Source organism: Piliocolobus tephrosceles, chromosome 8, assembly GCF_002776525.5.
Source record: "Piliocolobus tephrosceles isolate RC106 chromosome 8, ASM277652v3, whole genome shotgun sequence".
Lineage (NCBI taxonomy): Eukaryota > Metazoa > Chordata > Mammalia > Primates > Cercopithecidae > Piliocolobus > Piliocolobus tephrosceles.
In genome coordinates, this window is record NC_045441.1 from 112,880,427 (window position 1) to 112,901,762 (window position 21,336).

The 21,336-nt window shown below is 36.8% G+C and overlaps 1 protein-coding gene across 3 annotated transcripts in view; it reads left to right on the forward strand.

Annotated features, from left to right (window-relative positions):
* The first annotated feature begins 3,506 nt into the window (after positions 1 to 3,506).
* Positions 3,507 to 21,336, forward strand: part of ASB15 (ankyrin repeat and SOCS box containing 15) — a 36,755-nt gene continuing 18,925 nt past the window's right edge. The window contains exons 1-7 of one of the 3 annotated variants that reach the window (XM_023223546.2): positions 3,507 to 3,600; positions 5,738 to 5,916; positions 9,808 to 9,868; positions 15,712 to 15,820; positions 17,445 to 17,497; positions 17,588 to 17,719; positions 18,802 to 18,960. In XM_023223546.2, the coding sequence (XP_023079314.1) occupies positions 15,714 to 15,820; positions 17,445 to 17,497; positions 17,588 to 17,719; positions 18,802 to 18,960 (451 nt within the window). In that variant the 5' untranslated portion in view covers positions 3,507 to 3,600; positions 5,738 to 5,916; positions 9,808 to 9,868; positions 15,712 to 15,713. Of the gene's footprint in view, positions 3,601 to 5,737; positions 5,917 to 9,807; positions 9,869 to 10,225; positions 10,301 to 13,464; positions 13,592 to 15,711; positions 15,821 to 17,444; positions 17,498 to 17,587; positions 17,720 to 18,801; positions 18,961 to 21,336 lie in introns of those variants that run through there. The other 2 variants (XM_023223545.1, XM_023223548.1) reach the window with 2 other exon arrangements.

A 21,336-nucleotide genomic window follows, 5' to 3' on the forward strand; every position in this document is an offset into this window, starting at 1 on the left:
TATAAACCTTTAGATACTTCTAGATGATTTGTCTTAATTCACAAAAACTGACAGATCTTAGACTAAAATATATATTCTCTCCTTTTAATCCAAGTTTGTTTCTCTTAGATACACTTGAAATGCCTTTCACAATATCGAAAATTAAGTACTTTGTTCACAAAAGGAAGAAAGAAAAAAGGAAAGATCAATCAACTTTTAAAAAATGTATTATGACTCAACCTTAATTGACTTAAACTTTGGTTAAACAGAAATAACTGTGAACACGTTTGAACAAGTCGTCAATGTTCAACAAAATATTCAACAAAATATTCAACACATGTTTGATGAGTGCCCAAAACTTTACTAGACAAAGTGATAAAGTGGTAATTATAACTGAAACCCCATACAGGATCTTCCCTGCTGTTTGTTCGTCATTAATTTAGTATAACTACCTATAGTGCTACCTTACTAAAAAATACTATTTCCATCACTTGCCTTTGCTTGGCTGCATGGCAACTAAATGGCCAGAGTAATGTCAACTATGTGGATTCTTCCAGGGGCCTGTGACATCAGTGCTGTTGGAGGAGCTCGTTGCTAATAGATTTGACTCATGGTTTCAGTTGTTTGATTTTCAGTCTGGAAAAACAGCGTATGGCATAGCAAAAATAAACAATTACCAAGGTTCTGGGAAGCATACTAGAAATAAAGGATTTATTTTATGTTTTCATATTTTTTCCTACTGTTTTATACCTAACCAAAATAAAATGTGCATTTCTTAAATCACAGACCCAAAGGCCAAAATAATGGTCAAGTACAGAAAAGGAAAAAGGAGAAAAAGGAGAAAGCCTGAAATACACCAAAGTAAAAATGAAGCCAAGTGAGATATACCTAAGTATTGCTTACTAAACAACAAAATAATAAGATAATTTAAAAACAGAAAAAAAAGAGAAAAAAATACAAAAAAAACCCCACACAAAACAAAGAAACAAAAAATAATAGGATAACTTAAAGTAGGACTCTCCAAGGTGTTTGAACAACACCATTTTTTGTAGAAGGCAAAGATAAAGCTCCAGTTCTGATAAAGACTCATAAAGAATGGGCTGGATCAGAAAGGGCGTAGTAAGTGGCTTTGTAGGAGGTACATGGGATTGTATGACTAATCACAGCAAAAGCGGTTTTTTAAAATCCAAGCCTGCAAGTGCCACACTCTTTTTCAGGAAGACAGAGTACCTGTGGGCAAAGTGAAGCTGTAGCAGCGGCAGGTGCCTAAAATATGAAGGCCAAGCTGCCACATTGCTCCCTGGAAATTCACAAACAATGCTACCTAAATTTCTTATTCCCAAAATAGAAATAGGTGGGTCCAAGGACAGTTCTTCTAACACTGTGCTTCAACTATTTTAACCTAAGACTCTTTGTATCAGTTGCTATAATTATCATCTTAAAACAGGACATGCATTTCTTGCTATATATAGATAGAAAGAATGAGTATTTGGATGTCAGTGTCATTTTGTGTACCTTCCTTGGAACAACAGTAGTATTCAACTAGTCCTTCGCTGTTAAATCTGTGCCTTCCCTGAAACTCATTCTCACTAGACAAAACTAGAGGCACTGTTTGAAAAGCTAGGACTGATTTTGTTTCCCCTTTGAGAAAATCCACAGAAAAAGCCAGCTTCCACAGAGGCAAATGTGGAGGTGATTACTAGCATTATGAATAGATCATTCTTTCAAATATATGAGTTACTCAAAGTATGTCTTATTGTGTGTGCATAGATGACTAACTACTTGAGGAATGGGCCTCATTAAAATGGTGCTGCCATGGTCATTGTATCATCTTCATCATCATCAGTCCCACACTACAGATAAATAATCTCAAAAATGTAAATAATGCATCTACAGAAACAGTAAGTGGTAAAGCAAGACGTGTTCACAGGACTATGTCTTCAGTAACAGGCTCTCATTTATTTTACCACATGGTCTTATTTTGGCTTTTCTATCATATGTATTATTTTAAATGTTGCATGGTATAGGTAGATCTATAACAACTATTATATAAATGGATAAAACAGGCAGACCTTCATTGTTTTAAGAGCAGAAAAGTCACTGCAATGTGTCAAGCCATACTTTAAAGTGTTAGGTACACATTTTTCCATACATTTGCATTATACTCCAAAGCTTTATGTGAATTTCTAATATTGTAAGAAAAAAAGTTGTATAAAATTAAAGTGTTTCACAATGCTGGTTGCTTTTCTCAAGAATTCTTTATTGAAAAATTCCAAATTAGATTAATAATGATAAAATGTAGACAATGTATACAATGATCTAACCTTTACCCTTGAGTATTGCAATACAAAGTTAATAGTGGTTTAAACATAAAATACTTCTCAGCTTGCTTTGAAGATGACTGAAATGGACCTTCTTTTATCACAGTTAAAGAGGAGTTAGGACCTCTAATTTTACATTTACAGTTTTCTCAATTTTTGAAATAAAACTGGCAAATTCACTACAATCCACATATTTATATTCATTAACACTGAGTACAAAGAAAATGTCAGAGATGAGAAGAAAAACAAAACTGTGTAGTGCTCCCAGTAGCCTAAGAAGTAGAGAGTTTCAGGAAAAAGGGAAGAATCACTGGCAGCAAATCCAACGAGGGTCTGTAAATTAAGAAATGAAAATGAATATAAAATATGAAATGAGTTTCTAAAGTAAGTTAGAAAGAGGTCACTGAGACCCGCAAGAGGAGTTGTTTTAGTGGCGGGGGGTGGGGTGTGAAGGGGATAGAGGCCAGATGGCTTTGTGAGTGCCGATAGTGGCCTGAGTTAATTCAAGGATAGCTATGTCAAAACAAATTTAAGGAAGACTATTTTCATTGGAAAATCAGTAAGATAGTAAACTTAATTGGTTTTTTTAAAAGAAAACAAGCAACTTTTCTCAATCAAAAATCCCAGGTTTTTTGCTTGCTTTATTAATACATTTGCCACTCATTTTTTAGACTATATATGCTCAATAACTTGACCTAAATTCCTGATCAGATTAGATGTCACTGACTGCCCTATCTCTGTCTGTATATCAGACTGGCAATTATTAAACAAAAATCAAAGACAGCAAATTAGTATGACCAGAAAATTGTATTTAATGAAATTTGCCCTGAATCTGAAAGATGGAGAAAGAAAAATAGTGTGTACTAAAATATGTCAGAAGTGGATTAGGTTCTGACAACGCAAAGACTTACAGATTTGTCTCTTGAACAAATACCTTTAAATTGTGTGTTAATTCTAAGTGGTTTGGTTTTGTTCCGTCAGTAGGAACACTCCCTGCAGCTGAATTGGCAGGTCCTTTGTTTTCATAAGAGTTCTTTGAACCAATCAGGATACAGATAATCTTATTATACCTCTGTAGGCTTCTGTTTCTTTTGATGAAAGTCTAGAGAAGTCATGGGTAATATTTTACTGTGTGCCAGAGACTGCTTATGTTTCACTTGTACAAGGTCAGATCTTAATTTAACCACCAACTGGATACTTAATTTTAGATACACAGAAGCACACATTGGCTCCAGGGCACTTCCTCTGGTTTAGGAAGGCAAGTCCCTGGATAAGAATGACAAGATGATCATTCCAAAAGGTGAGATTATGAAATATTTGATCTGTACCTCACCAACTAGCTTATTGAATATTTCATTATTGGTAATATTTTAAACAGATGGAAATACAAATTATAGTAGCTACTCATTACTTTCTTTCTGGTTGATCACCTACAGGCTTATCTGTTTAGAGTCTTTTTAATTAGAGAATAAAGCTAGAATTTGTTTGCTGATAGAATGTCAACTCAATTGCATAATTACTAAGCATAAAAAAATTATATCATGAGAAAAACAGATTAAGAATGAATATCCTTATAGAACATGTCAATATACTTACTATAGTATCCCAGAAGGGTCTCAGCTCACCTCTTGGTTTCTAATTTAAAAATTAAATAATTTTTGTGAATAAATAAAATAAATCTCTTTTAAGGCTTTTTCATCACTTGTTGAAAAAGATGACTGCTTTCTGCCCAGACTGAAAAATTTCTGTAGTTAGATTTTTAAAAAATAAACTGAATAGAATTGGAAAATTACTCCTGCAAATTATATCACAAAATCTAAAGGTTAGAAAGTCCTTAAAATTTATCTGATACCATCACTCATATTGTTCTTAAATGCACAGTTAACTTCTAAGGAGCTTTCTGTATCTAAAATAATTTGACTTCCATGAAGTAGAGCAGTGATGTGGACGAGAAAAATCTTATCACTGCTTTGTGCTGAGAGCATTAAGTTATTGTGATAAAAATTATAAGTTTATATTTCAGTGATTTTATGAGAATATTTTATTTTCAAATAGAAATTTGCCTACAAGTTTTATATTTCCCTTGGAGTTGTTGGATGAATTTGTTAGGTAGTTGCTTAAACTTTGTGAGAAAACTTTCTCTCAGGTTTATGAATTTTTAGGTTACAAAATAAGACCCTCTTTTCACTATTACCTTCAAAGTAGCTGAGTCATAGTTAGAGTATACTGGTTAAGCGTGGGTGGCCTCCATTGGCTGCTGACTGGGGTATATCCCACTCTGCACTGCCCACTAGATATGTGGGCCTAGGTAAGTCACCTAACAACTCTGTGCTTCAGTTTTCTCATCTGTAAAGTGGGGGAGAATTATGTCATAGACATTAAGTGACATCCATTGAATGCACTTAGTGTAATGCCTGTCACAGGTAAACACTCAATAGATATTAGTTATAATAATTATTAAACTCAATATAAAAATATATATTAAAGACCTGCTATGCTATGTGCTTGACTGTGTGCTAAACCTTGAAGAGAAATTGGTATTATTTCTGGAGAAAAATCTAAAATACATTATTTAAAGGCAGAAAGCTCCCTGAGGACATGGATCCCGTATATCTGTGTCTAGCCCTGTGCCTAGAACATAACAGACATCGAATGTATATTTTTGCATGGACAAATAGGATAGTCTGAACATACTTAGGAAAAAAAAATCACCGAAAAAAAAAAAATCACTAAGAATTGGTGGGTTAGTTCTTTTCCTTTGTCTTTTTGATTAGCAGAGCAGAAGAATGTAGTATCATAGATAACTGTGCGTATTTCAAGATGGTATTTGACAATATTCCTTGGTGATGGTCTTGTTTTCAAAAAGGAGACATTAATGCTAGGTGTTGGTATCTTTAAGAGGATTTGTAGCTGGATAAACACCTTTTCTGGGAGGGTGCAAATTAATGGATCAATGTCAACAAAGAGGCCTCTGTCCTGTGCTGATTTCTTTTCAACATTTATCTTTATCGGTGGATCTTAAGGACATATAGAAGGCATGCTTATTAAGTCAGCAAATAAAACAATACTTGGAGAGATAGAAAATGTGTTCAATTTTAGCAGAAGGAAATAAAAGCCAAATTGAAAAAATATAAAATGTAATAGGAATAAATAGAGTCCAATAGGGTCCTGCATACAATTACACAGAAAACAATGTGAAGAAAACATATGATTTGTAGAACTTTGGGATACTGGGGTCTAAATCAACTGTGTAACATGATAGTCTAAATATTTATCTGAGCTTGGGCTAAATTAACAGATGTATAGTGTTTGAGAAAAGGAAAGTGGTCACACCCACTTAAACTTGTGTTGGTCTGACTGTAGCTGTTGTGCTGCACTCAGAGCCTGTGGTTCAGTGTCACTTTTAGAAAGAAATGGATAAACAAGTGTGTTTACAGAAAAGCAATCAAGACAGTGCAGGAGGTAAGACCATCTTATAGGAAGAGCAGTTGTTCAGCCTCTGAAAGAAAAGGCTCAGTGGAGACCTGAGCCTTCCTGGGGGATATTAACAGGGCTCCTGTGTTGCAGAGGAACAATACTTTCTCAGTGTAACTCTGAGAAACAGAACCAGAAAAAGGTTAGAAGAGAAGTGGAAACATTATCTTCAGATAATGTTTTGAAGAGATGGATTCAAGTTCACTGGTTTTCCTAATTGTTAAAGCTGTCTAGGTCGTGCACCGTAGCTCATGCCTATAATCCCAGCATTTTGGGAGGCCGATGGGGGTGGATCACCTGAGGTCCAGAGTTCGAGACCGGCTGACCAACATGGTGAAACCCCGTCTCTACTAAAAATACAAAAATTAGGCCGGCATGGCGGTGGGCTCCTGTAATCCCAGTTACTCGGGAGGCTGGGGCAGGAGAATCACTTGAATCTGGGAGGTGGAGGTTGCATTGAGCTGAGATCGTGCCATTGTACTCCAGCCTGGTTTACAGAAGGAGACTCTGTCCAAAAAAAACAAAAAAATGCTGGCTAAAGGAGAAGTGCTCTGTGAGGAGATATCAAGCTCCCTGACACTTTGATGTTTAAGTTGAGGCTATTAATTACTTGCTGGGCATGTTGTAAACAAAATTTACAGGTGGGGCTACCTGACGGTCTTTAACTCTGAAAATTGGTGATTCTAGGGAAAAGCAGGGAGAAGAAAATAAAAAGCGGGTGTCAGGGTGAATATTCAAGGGTAAGCAATAGAACTAAAACTTTCAAAAAGTACTAGAATCCTACTTTCCCATTCCACAGGAGTTCAATAACAGGTAACGTTTACTGACTACTTGTGACCCGTCAGACACAGTTAACCAGGCAGCTAATGTAAGCAGGTCAGGGTTTGAACAAAAGTTCGACCATTATAATCAACTGCCTCCAACAGAAAGAAATCAATGGCCTGTACATGATTTCGAAACAAGATATGAAAAAATGCAATGCCTTATTATTATTTGAATCAATATTGAAGGGAAAAAAATTTGACTTGAGCACCAGACAGGATTGTTTGTCATGTTGAACAAAGTACATTATGCCAGGAATGAATATTTTTGGAGAGAATATATGTATATATATTTGTATATGAATATTTAGATGTATATTCATAAGAATAACACTTTTTAAAATGCTCAACATCCCTAATCATTAGAGAAATGCAAATCAAAACCACAACGAGATACCATCTTACACACCAGTCAGAATGGCTACTAATAAAAAATCAAAAAATAACAAATGCTGGCAGGGTTATGGAGAAAAGGAAATGCTTATACAATGCTGGTGGGAATGTAAATTAGTTCGGCCATTGTGGTAAACAGTTTGGTGATTTCTCAAAGAACTTAAGGTAGAATTAGCATTCGATCTAGCAATCGCAATTTTGGATATATACACAAAAGAATATAAACCATTGTACCATAAATATACATGCATATATACACTCACTGCAACATTGTTCACAACAGCAAAAACATGGAATCAACCTAAATGCACAATGACAGTAGACTGGATAAAGATAATGTTGTACATATACACCATAGAATACTAGTCAGCCATGAAAAAGAATGAGATCGTGTCCTTTGCAGCAACATGGATGGAGCTGTAGGTCATTATCCTAAGCAAATTAACACAGGAACAGAAAACCAAATACCCCATGTTCTCACAAGTAGGAGCTAAACTTTGAGTACATATGCACACAAAGAAGGGAACAACAGACACCAAGACCTACTTGAGGGTCGAGAGTGGGAGAAGGGCAAGGATAGAAAAACTGCCTATGAAGTACTGTGCCTATTACCTGGATGACAAAATACTCTGTACACCAAACCCTTGCAATATACAATTTACCTATATAACAAATGTTAAGATAAAACTTAAAATGAAAGTTAAAAAAACTAATACTTTTTAAAAGTCTAGAGATATTATGTTTATTGTTACTAAAAGTAATCAATGTAGTCAAAATATTTTTTACTCACCCTGTTTAATTGAAATTTGTACCCCTTGGCCAGCACCTCCTAGCCCCTGGCAACCAACATTCTACTCTTTTTTCTATGACTTCAACGTTTTAGATTTCACAGATAAATATTGCAATATTTGTCTTTCTGTACCTGGCTTTTTTCATTTAGCATAATGTCCTCTAGGTTGATCCATGTTGTCACAAATGGCAAGATTCTCTTCTTTTTTAAGGTTAATAGTCCATTGTAAATACATAGCACATTTTCTTCATTTATTCGTCTGTCAATGGACATTTAGGTTGTTTCTGTATCTTGGCTGCTATAAATAATGCCGCAACTAACATGGAAGTGCAGATATCTCTCGAAGATAGTGATTTCACTTCCTTTGGATATGCACGCAGAAGTGAGATTGCTAGATCATAAGATAGTTCTATTTTTAAAATTTTGAGAAAACTTTGTACTGTTTTTTTCAATGGCTATACCCCCCAAAAAGATCAACTATGTGCCAGAATGGGTAGTTTACTTAGCTTGACAGTGGTGAATATTTCACAATGTATACATATGTCAAGTCATCAAGCTGTACACAATAAATACATATAATTTTAAATTGTCAACTATACTGCAATAAAGTTGGGGGAAAAATCCATCATAGTTCCTTAAAAGTGGTTAGTCATAGCTGGTTAAACAAACATCATACTTAAACTGACACTTTACATTAACTGACATATAACGTTAAATATTCTTCAAGTATATGAATTTAAATAACTGTGTAGTATTCCACTTTTTATGTGTACAATAATATCTTATACAAATTTCCTATTTTGGGACATTTATGTTGTCTCTAACGTTTTGGCAATTTAAACACAGCTGAGATAAACATTCTCACATACACATCTTTTTTTACATCTTTGATTATTTCTTTTATTTATTTACTTATTTAGTTTTTGAGACAGAATCTTGCTTTATCACTCAAACTGGAGTGCAGTGGCGTGAACATGGCTCACTGCAGCCTCGACCTTCTAGGCTCAAACAATCCTCCCACCTCAGCCCCCCGAGCAACTGATACAACAGGTGTGTACCATCGCATCCAATTAATTTTTGTATTTTTTGTAGAGATGAGGTTTCACTGTGTTGCCCAGGCTGGTCTCAAACTCCTGAACTCAGGCAATCCACCTATCTCAGCCTCTGAAAGTCCTAGGATTACAGGCGTGAGCCACCAGGCACGGTCTTCTGATTATTTCTATCAGATAGATTCCTAGATGTAGAATTACAGACAAAGGATAGGGCTTTTAAAAATCATTATATCATATTAGCTTGTGATCAGGGCATGTCTACTAATAAGTTGTCTTTTCATGGACCTATCTTACTTTACTCATTGCTATTCTGTGAGTTTATATTCCCCTAGAAACCTATGAGTTTGTGAGTCTAAAGCTCCTTCCTAAACTGTTGTGAGTGTAGTCCTCAAAAGCTAACATGCATCTTCCCACAGTTCTGTTATAATTAAATTTGACTTGGAAATCAATAGTAAAGAGTAAAAATTTCTTTTTTCTTTATTTTTTCTTGGTGTTTTTATTTTTTTTAACTAATCTTCATACTAATTTCATTAAAAATTTTTACTTTTGTAATATGAAACTAGAGATAAACAAAACTACTAAACAGGTTCTATCGTTACATAGAAATTACGCATCAATCAGTGACACCCCAAAATTTGAAGATAATTTGGCAAAAATATATCTGTGACCTACAGAGGAAACACAAGGCTAATTTTAAGAGTTGTGTTTATTTAATTATACAATTATTCATTCCTTTAGTAAATACTGAATTTTTATCACGTACCAGATATCATGTTTAGTTTCTACAGATCATTTTGCCTTTTATATCTTTTTCTAAAATACTGAATTGTGTTTCTTTGAAGTAACATAAAAGTAGCATTTGTTCTTTAGACTAAGATTGTTTGTGTGAGTGCACATTTTCAATGTATCAGAAGATCATACTTTGTTGTTAAGAAAGATGCTATTTAAACTGATCTAGTTCTCTCCATCATGCATAGGATTTCTCTTCAGTAGAAAAGGCAAATACCATAAAAAGCGAATTGCATTAAGTTATTGCTTGTAAGTGTAAGTTACCTGTGACTGTGGGGTAAAACCCAATTCTGACAGAGTTACACTTCTATCTGAAATTTCCAGGGAACTAGTTGATTTTGTTGTTTAAATCATCATAACAAATCCATTCATGTGATTTGCCAGTTCGGGCTATGCAATTCTTAAAAAATAAGTGTTCAGACACCAAATAAAAAGCAAAGTTACAACAGGATTTTATTTATATTGATTTCTCCACATCTTTAAAAGTATGCATACAAATGATCGAAGTGCATAAAAATGAGACTTAGTATTGTTTTGTATATAACAACTGTATTTTTTTGACAATATCAAAAAAAAATGTCTTTTAACTCTTGCCCTTCCTCCGATAGGATAAATGCTGATGATTCTCTCAGGGACCTCTAATAGATGAGCTCGACACTCAAGAACCATAGCAGCTTCAAGGTAAAAGAAAAATTCCCAGGGAATCAGTGTCCCCCATTCCACACAGCAGAAATCTGCATCTCCCTCAGAACCTCAGGGTTTCTATTTGGGCTGGCCTTGGATAAAACTGTAAAGAAAACCAAGTTGTACTCTATTGCCCTTTTCTTGTCCCTTCATATCACTTCCCATTAGATCTTAACCTTAAACTTTCTGCCATCTTCCCAGCCTCATGTACTCCAGTAACTATCCCAAGACATCTTGGTTCTAAACTAGGGGCCAGTATGTTGCTGTCTAAATTTTAAAAGGGACACTGGAAGATGGAACGATAAGCCCTAAAGGACAGAATCTCTTGCTGATGCAATAGAACGACACTGATGTGACAGGTGCTGGGGGCAGTGTGTTATTTATGGACACAGAGCCCTTCCTTGCACCATGGAAGCAACTGTCCACTCTGCTTACTCTCAAGACCAGCCTTGTTTAGGACTCACAGAGATGGTTTCAATTTTGTTATGCCCAAGACAGAGTGTGAGGGTAGGTGGGGCAAACAGATCTGCATGTAAGCAGGAGTAAACCAACTAAACAATTCATGAGGAAGAAATTTGTATTCATCCTTTTTCAGGGAAAGGGAGAACCTTGGTTCCGTGCTGTGGGAGCTATTGTATTTCAAAGGAAGCTCTGACAGGTGTCACAAATTTATCAGCTACCTTTACAGGAAGGCAATAGCTCAGATTATGGCTCAGAGGCAGTTTAGCAAAACTGATGCAAAAAGGTGTCATATACTCACGTTCACTCCTGCATCATACCTTGCAACATTACCAACCTCCTGACCATTTCAGTCAGGCACCAACTGGTATGTTGATCCTGTTGTTTGTACTCCAAGGCAAAAAGTACAGAATGAAGGCAAGCTTAGGAACCTCAGACCACCCTAAGTAACATAAAGCCTTATTGCATGGAGCCAAAGAAAAAGATTTATGTGTCCCTGGAAGCTATTTTTTATTTTTGGAAGTGATTGTCATCAAAAGCTGGCTGTTAAAAGCAAGATCACAGTGTTTTCTTTTAAAGGCAACAGACTGTGAGATATTTTCCTCTAGCTTCTGAAAGACCTTAAAAGTGAAGGTATTGCCTGCTTGGTCCAGACTCTACTTATTAGTTCTGAGACATTTGGTGGGTCATTTAACCTCTTGAATCTGTAATACCTACAATACAGAATTGGAATGAGAATTTAAAACAAGGTAATGTATACAAAATGCTTTCCACAGTGCTTGAAACAAGGTGAGCACTTGATAATTTATAGTTATTATTACTATTGCCAAATGCATCAAAAAATTTACATGATCACCAAATTTCCTTTTCTCACTATCTGAATTAAGGATTTTACTTAGCCTGTCTGTAAAATAAACTAATACTTATTGATATCTGAGGAATATATTTGGCATTTAGCATTTAGGAATCCTTAATTCAGTGATTTTTTACCAGGAGAACATGAAAAAACCTCTGAGATTCCATAAGTTCCCTAAAATTGCATGCAAAATTTTGAGTGGACATGTGTCCCTCTGGAGAGAGAATCCATAGCTTTCATCAAATGTTTTCATGACCCTAAGCAAGGTTAACCAGTGCTTTGAATGAAGAGGCTGATGGTACAATATGATTGCATCAGTTGCTTTGTAAATCAGCTACTTATGGAGAAAAAATGATTTCTCTTTTATTAAGAGTCAATTTCTCTAGGCCAGGCATGGTGGCTGATGCCTGTAATTCTAGCACATTGGGGGGCCCATCTATACTAAAACTACAAAAATTAGCCAGGCATGGTGGCCAGTGCCTATAATCCCAGCTACTTGGGAGGCTAAGGCAGGAGAATCGCATGAATCTGGGGGGCGGAGGTTGCAGTGAGCTGAGATTGTGCCATTTCACTCCAGCCTGGACAAAAGAGCAAAACTCCATCTCAAAAAAAAAAAAAAAAAAAAAAAGTCAATTTCTCTAGACTGAGAAGCGAGACACCCATACATATATCTTAAAGATGTTCAAATGTTGTCTGGCCTTTCCTCATGCTTCTGAGTAGTGCTTTATAGAAATAATTTCCCATAGACTGTTGCTGGCCCTTAGGTGGGATTGAGTCCTAGCCACTCAAAGAGGTTTAGATAAATAAGTTACTTTTTTTTTCTTTTTCTTTTCTTTTTTTTTTTTTTTTTTTTTTTTTGAGATGAAGTCTCGCTCTGCCACCCAGGCTGGAGCACAGTGGCGTGATCTCTGCTCACTGCAAGCTCCAGCTCCCAGGTTCATGCCATTCTCCTGCCTCAGCCTCCCGAGTAGCTGGGACTACAGGCGCCCACCACCACGCCCAGCTAATTTTTTTGTATTTTTTTAGTAGAGACGGGGTTTCACCGTGTTAGGCAGGATGGTCTCGATCTCCTGACCTCATGATCCACCCGCCTCGGCCTCCCAAAGTGCTGGGATTACAGGTGTGAGCCACCATGCCTGGCCAGTTACTCTTATTTATGAGAGAACACAGGCTCCATAGAGAACTGAGCTGGTCTTAGATAAATAGGTTACTCTTATTTATCTAAAGGATAAATTTGTGTGAGGTTTAGATAAGTAAGTTACTCTTCTCTTGCCTTTATCATTGTGTCTTGATGTCTTTAAGTACATTCCAGTAATGCTCCTTTGACTGACTGTCTGGCACCCTAGTACACCTGCATACAGATCTTCACTTCATCTCAAGCTTTCAGGAAAAGGCTGCAGACACCTGTGCTAGATTGGAGTTGTTCTGCATAGAAAGTGTTCCCATCATTTTAACCCTACGGTCATTAGAGACACCAAACAGGAACCTAGGTAACTTCCTTTGTGATAGTAGGGCAAAAAAACAAAAACAAACAAACAAACAAACAAAAAACATTGAAATAAAATACTTTCCACAGACCAGCTCAGTTCTCTGTGGAGTCTGTACTCTCTCATACACTGAAAGCCCAAATTTCAAACAGGGTTAGATTTAAGCTGGTGATTTAAATAGGTGAAAGGCTCTGTATCCTATTACTAATCCCAGAGCCATACAATCCCCCCTATCACCCCAGTAATATCACTGAGAATGTCACCAGGCGAGGTCGCAGGTTGAACTTTGTCATCTACTCGTGCTGGCTGACAGACTCAGTACTTGTCTGCTAGTAATGAGTCAACAACTTTTATTCCAGTGACCACAGACAGCAGCTGTTTGCTATAGTTGACAAGGAGTAGGAATAGAGGGAAAAGATAGAAAAAAGAAAAGAGATTTTGTTTCTTCTCAGAAAACTAATGGTCCAAGTGAAAACACAAACACAAGTATGTAAAGAACTTGTAAAGCAAATACAGAATGAGTGAGTATAAACCAAGACATTGGAAAAATATTACATAAGAGGAGATATTCACAGATTAAGACAGCTAGAGAGGAACTGAAGAATGACACCAAGGGTTTCCACAGGAGGAATGTCTTGTGCCAGCCTTGACACAGTGTGAACCATGGATGGGGATCAGCTGAGAGGACCTCGTGAATAAAGGGGAATATTATGGAAAAGAACAGAAGAGAGACAAATGAAGCTAAGCACAGAGTGAACGATCAAATTTGTTTAGTTAGAAAAAAGAGAAACTCCATATCCGAAGGAAATGATCAGTTCTAAGAACAAAGAGGAGCCTGGATTATGGTTCAATGCTCACTTATTAATTCATTAATTCATTTATTCAACACATATTTAGACAGCACGAACCAGAAGATGATGCTTCTCTTGGCACTGAGGTCACAGACTAATTCCCTGCTATTCCTGAGTTACATTCTAAGGAGAGGAGACACACAATGAACCAATAAACAATACATTAAAAAGCAAAATACCATTTACGTCTATGTGGTGAGTAAGATCTCTAGTGTGGCTTTTGAGGAGACTGAGATACCACAGTGTGAGGCTTGGTGGAGCATGGTGACTATCTCGTGTGTGGTCTCTGAACATTAGCACTGTTCTATACCTTTTGTTCTGAGGTGATATTAAGGCCACTGCTATAGAACAATGAACAATTAATCATAATATTGTCAATGGTTAGAGGCCTTGGATGTTAGCATTTATTATCCAATTCTGTCCACAGGTTAGAGGCCTTGGATGTTAGCATTTATTATCCAATTATCCAACCTTGAGGAAGAATGAGAAGAGGTAAAGCATGTGTCAACTGTGTTTTGGAAATTGCCTGCAGAGTACTCTTTTGTTTTTCTCTCATTCAGAAGACATACTATAAAGTAAAATTTCATATACAGACTATAAAAGGCTTGAAAAGTACCATCAATCAAAGATAATTTCATATTAGCCAGTCAACTCAGCTACAGAAATTTTATTTCTATATTTACTAAATGTCCTCTCTAAATAAAATAAAACAATTAATTCAATAGTAAAGAGTAAGATAGTAAATTCATTCTCCTAATTTGATATCTGGGAGAAATAAGCAAATGAAGACTAATTTACATTTTTCTGTACTCTCTTCCGCGAGATATGGGCCAGTCAAAAGCAGTGGCTTGTAACAGAACTGTGCAAGGGAGTTAAGAGGGACTCTATAGGAGGGCTGGTTTCTGGTTTATGGATGAAGTTAAAATGGTCCTTATCACAATGTTCAAATGATGCTCTGAGACTAATCAGACTTTGCAGTTGACCATTGATGGTTTGTAAAGAATGTAAAAGGGGCCAGGCACCGTGGCTCACACCTGTAAACCCCAGCACTTTGGGAGGCCAAGGCGGGTGGGTCACAAGGTCAGGAGTTTGAGACCAGCCTGGCCAACATGGAGAAACCCCGTCTCTACTAAAAAAATACGAAAATTAGCCCAGCATGGTGGCATGCACCTGTAATCCCAGCTACTCAGGAGGCTGAGAAGGAAGAATTGCTTGAATCTAGGAGGCAGAGGTTGCAGTGAGCCAAGATCACACCACTGCACTCCAGCCTGAGTGACAGAGCAAGACTTCATCTCGAAAAAAAAGAAAAAAAAAAGAATGTAAAAGGATGTCTGTTCTCCATTACAGCTGCTATCCATCTTATCCTCATTGGATCAATTTTTAAGTTTTTAATGTGCTATGTACACACTCTCCAAGAAAACTAATGGGCCAAAATTGGCATCAATCAGAAGCTCAGGAAAAAGTGAATTCTTATGAGCCCAACTGCAGTCATTACTGAAAAAAAAAAGTCCAAAGTTAGAAAGAGAAATGCTCAAAGGGCAGGTTATTAAAGGTTTCAACAGTTAGACCATTTAAGTTAATAAAATCAACCTCACATGCAATATGGATTAAAATGTTACTCGCATTTGTATTTGTTGACCAGGGAAACAAAAATGCATTTTAGTTTTTCACTATGCATTTTTCATATTTACTCTGTGTACTGTTTTGGGCCATTTGTTGATAATAAGAACTCGTCTCCTTCAAAATTATACGCAGGAATGGATACTAATGATGACCCTGATGAAGACCATCTTACAAGTTATGACATTCAGCTAAGTATTCAAGAATCCATTGAAGCCAGCAGAACTGCGCTTTATCCTGAAAGGTAGTATTCAAACCAACTATCCTCAGCACAATTTCTTTATGGCATTCATTTTGTTGTGAGATAAAATGAACACCATTTCCTAATTCCTCCTCTAGGAAAACTGACCTTTCCTTTCCGATAGGGAATCGAACAGCTTTCCAAGAGCCACTGTACATAAGTTTTAGCAATCTGATCTTCCACAAATCCTCACCTCATGTAGAGAACAGGAAAAACTCTATGTGGAAAATTCCTAGATGAATTTGGTTGTATAGAATTGCCTACTTTCTAAATTAATATAGATTCAAAAAGGGCAATGAGTAATTTGAACATATTTGCAAGTACAGTTTATACAATAAATATACAGACAGGTTGGTATACAGAGATCTGTACACTCTAGAGCTCATTCTGCTACTGATTCAGCTAACCCTTTACAGGTAATGTATTCCATTGTTGTATGTTTAAAATATGAAGAATAATGCTAAACCACGTAGCCCATTAGTTAATGAATGAGAGAAGAGTTGCAGGTTTTAATTTATATGACAAAGTAATATACAAACTACCACCTATTTGATTATCTACTATCTAAATGACAAGAATTAATAAATTAAAATATACCTAAAAGTGATGTATTATGTAGGTAGGATTTATTGAGTCTAAAACTGCAAAAGTAAATTTCTTTCTTAAAAAAGACATTATACATCTGACAGAAATAAACTAGTTTAGCTTTACTTTTTGTTACAGTGTTTAAAATCTTGTATTCTGGAATTTAGTAGTACTTTTGAAGAGATCCAGCGTTTAAAAATGGTTGCTTTTGAGCTTTGAAAAAATAGACGTAGTGCATTGAAATGTCTACGTCTGAAATTTCTGAAATGTCTCCCTTATCTCCAACAAGCTTTAGAACTTTAGAGCTCCCTGGAAGGCATTCACAACCCTGGTATGCTAGCAAATGTTTCTGCTTAACAGAGTTAAGTAAATTTGTTATGGAATTCCTTCTTTCCACTTAACAAACACACACACCAGAAAACTTCCATGAGGATTTAAATCATGACCTGTTGGGCCAGTGATTGGGAGTTTGTTTAGTAAATGACCTGCCTATTTTCACATGTGGAACAGTTGATTTAAAACTCACATATATAGTTTAGACCATAAGCTCCCAAGTAAGTACCTTATTAGCAATTATTAAGTTCAAAGCAATAAACATTTTTTGAGCATAGAATTTTTAAAATTAGAAAAAGCCCTAGAGATCTATTAATTCCATCATTTTTCAGATGAAGAACCCACATCCAGAAAGGCTAATTGGCCTCCCCAGAATCACAAAATCAGGTTAGGATCTGAACCTAGCTCTTCTGAATCTGACTCCAATTGTTTACTCCTTTTTTATTGCTTTGAGATCTCTCAGAGATAGCATTGCACTCTTCTATTTCACCATCTTCACTAATATTCTTAGATCAATGCATTGTAAATATACTCTGTGTCTGACTCCTGTACATTTACTTTTTTAAGGAGATAAAATCAGTTGTATGTGTCTCCTTTGGATCTTGATTATTAAAATTAAGTTTAAAAATGCAATATAAATTAAAATATTTGGTTCCTTGAAATATATCACTAGTATCTAGTATAAATATGGTTTTTCTTTGTCTCATAGATTTGTACCCCTAAGTGGTCAAAACAGAAAACTTGTGGAGGCCATCAAACAAGGTAAATGAGTGTACCATCCACAGTGGGATGGACTGGAGATTCCACCTTACAAAAACAGAGATTAGTCATCAGTCGATGTGTTTGATTTAGGTCACATTCTTGAGCTCCAGGAGTATGTAAAATATAAATATGCAGTGGATGAAGCTGATGAAAAAGGATGGTTTCCATTGCATGAAGCTGTTGTTCAACCCATTCAACAAATACTTGAGATTGTTCTGGATGGTAAGAGAACATAAAACATGTTTGACCAAACCATGGCAAGAATATTGACATGTTGATGTTATAAGTGTTTTCAGTGAACATAACTAGCAGAAAGAAAAGGTGGATTAAAATATTATTTGGAATTTGAAAAAGGCAGCACCCGTGTTTTAAACTCAGAGTACAAAAATTAGGACATTTTTTGACATTCGGGGTTTACCTTTTGCATCCTTTTACCTATGAATGAGACACAGGTTGGTGGAAAGGTGTGGTTATCACATAATAGTGATAAAAGTTTCTATATATCATGAAGTAATTGAGTTATATATAACACTCTTTTCTTTTGGAAGTCAATTTTAAATTTTTCATTTTGAACTATCTCTTGAGTTAACAGTTTCCAAAATATTCTTATATAGTGCAACAGGGAGTACTGAAAATATTTGTCTTTACATTACATTGTTTTTTTCCTTAATGTAAACATTAAAAAATGTTGTGGTAAATCAAGCCAGTGTTAAATATTAACAATAACTTTTACGTTCTAACACAGTGTTTTCACATCTCAGCATCTTACAGAACACTTTTGATAGTGCCCTTTTGTTCAACTTTTACTGTTGCATGACAGCTGTATGTTCTGGGAGATACACACTTGATTGTTAGCCAGCCATCTAGAAAACCAGACAGCTAGACAGACAGATCTAGATGATGTTAAGGATCATTTTGACACAATGATACCTACATTCAAGTACATTCTCATTCCCACATTGACAGACTGCATTTCACAAAAAACAATTTCAGTTACAATATAAATTATAATACAAAGGATTGAAGCACTGTTTTGTAATGTATCAAGAAATGAGACCTAGCGCGCCATTTTCAAAAAAGCAGCTAGAAACAGATTTTGGTTTTCTAGCTGTCAATTTGATTAGCAACTCCATGTGCATGTACTTTATCTTCACCGTCATTTGGTAAACTTTTGTCAAAGTCTTTTCATTTCCATCAATTGACTTTGTTCAATCTGATGTGTATAATATTGGGTTGCTCTGATTTGTTTGATATCCTGTCAGTGAGTATTTTCAACTTTTCAACATAATGCTTTCATGTCACAGCATCCTATAAGACACTCTGGGAGTTCAAGACCTGTGATGGAGAAACACCCTTGACTTTGGCAGTCAAAGCTGGTCTGGTGAAAAATGTAAGAACTTTATTAGAAAAGGGAGTGTGGCCCAACACAAAAAATGACAAAGGAGAGACCCCCCTTCTAATTGGTAAATGACCTTTTTTTTCTAGAACTTTTATCATTTGAAACAAATAATAACTATTTATTGAAAATCACTGTATAATGGCTAAAATTGTGATCTCAGTTCCTTCCATTCCCTGAGCTACTTGCTTAACCCCCATGTCTTCTGACCTGTGATTTTGTTTTCCTATCCTACAAGGATGTGAAATATGAAAGATGGCTATATCCTTCAGTATCCAGTTGTAGAGACTGCAACTAACCAGGAGGGATCTGAATTAGTCTTTTGAAGACAGAGATAGCAATTTTAAAGGAATATTCTCTAGATGGGATCCGGCTGTAAAGAGGGTTGCACGTGCAATATGTAGCCAGAAGCAAGAGGTGGAAAGGGATTCCAAAGGGAGAGATCAAGTTCACATCAGACTGATCAGGCAAAGCTGGAAGGAAGGGGAGGCAGCAGATTCTGAGCACACAGACGCAGAGCATGGCACCTATGAGGGGTACACTGTGACACAACAAGGGAAGAATGGGAAATGTGAACGTGACATTTACCAGCCCTGTCTCGTATATCCTGCTATTTGTTGAACGATAAGAATTGGCAAGTCTGTTTGTGAAAGGAGAGAGTGATAAGATTAACTCCAAATGACCCAGAGTTAACATTTCCTTTCTCTTAGGGACATAGGATGATGGAGTAAGAATTTGGTGTTGGCACGGAGATCACTGGGTTTAAATCTTAGCTGTGAATTGCAGTCACGGGCCTCAGTTTTCTCAAGTGTAAAATGGAAATACAACACCTACCATGCAGAATTGTGATTAAAAATTAGAGAAAAAAGATACAAAAGCTTTCACATGTAATAGATGCTCAAAAGGGAAGAGCCATTGTGAAGTTGTCTGTGTGGCAGGAGGAGGAGAGGGAAGAGCAGCAGGAGCAGGAGGAGAGGGAGGACAGGACATAAGATTATTCACCAGCAATCACAGAGGAAGACATTTAAGGTCATAGCTAGTTAAGAACTATCACAGCTCCTGTTCACAGAGGAATCACTTTAAAAAAATTAAGCAGCCTGAATATTAAGAAAATCTGAATATTGTTAAGCAAACTTGGATAAATCATGAACATTAGTAAAATATTTATATTTGATGGCATTGATTCAACAATACCAATGCAAAAAACATGGTTAAGAAGTCACATTGGCCAGGCGTGGTCGCTCACGCCTGTAATCCCAGCACTTTGGGAGGCTAAGGAGGGCGAATCACAAGGTCAGGAGTTCGAGACCAGCCTGGCCAGCATGGTGAAACCCCATCTCTATTAAAAACACAAAAACAAAAATTAGTTGGGCTTAGTGGCAGCTGCCGGTAATCCCAGCTACTTGGGAGGCTGAGGCAGGAGAATCACTTGAACCTGGGAGGTGGAGGCTGCAGTGAGCCGAGATTGCACCACTGCACTCCAGCCCGGGTGACAGAGAAAGATTCCGTCTCAAAAAAAAAAAAAAGAAGTCACAGTAAGCCAGAGACTGTCCTGGGCAGTGTGGATATAAAGATGAATGGACTAATCTTCCTCCTCTCAGAGTCTAGGAGGAAAGTTAAATGTAATTTAAATGGAAAATTAGCGTTATAAGTGCTATAATAAAGTATGTATTTAAATTACATTAGGAGAATAAAAGAGCAGTAAATCTGTGAAGGCTTCGAAGAGCCTTGCTCTTGGATTGTCTTGAGGGTTGTATAGGGGAACATCAGCAGACAGGAGTGGCAGACTCCGAGGCAGGTGTTCTGCCCCAATATAGCTTGCTCAGTGAAGACGGTCTCCACAGCGTGGTGTCATTTTGGCCTGGTTCCTTCCTTCTTGCCTACTTTTTTTTGAGACAGAGTCTCACTCTGTTGCCCAGGCTGGAGTACAGTGGTGCAATCTCGGCTCACTGCAAGCTCTCCCTCACGGGTTCACGCCATCCTCCTGCCTCAGCCTCCCAAGTAGATGGGACTACAGGCGCCCGCTGCCACACCCGACTTATGTTTTGTATTTTTAGTAGAGACGGGGTTTCACCGTGTTAGCCAGGATGGTCTTGATCTCCTGACCTCATGATCAGCCCACCTCAGCCTCCCAAAGTGCTGGGATTACAGGCGTGAGCCACCGTGCCTGGCCCCTTCCTGCCTACTCTTGCTCCATGTCAGAGCTTTCAGCCTTCACAAATTCAGATAAGATGGGAAAAACAATCTAATCCATATAGTTAGAATACAGACAAAGCTTCTGTAACAAAAACCAAAAAATAGATCCACAAAGCAGACAAATAAACAAGAATGACTTAAAGAGAAAGAAGTCATTTCTCTCTCACACATTGCAGAATGGCCCAGGGTTGTGAGGGTGGCTCTATCGACATTACAGTGTGTTTCCAAGGTTGCTCCCAATGTCACC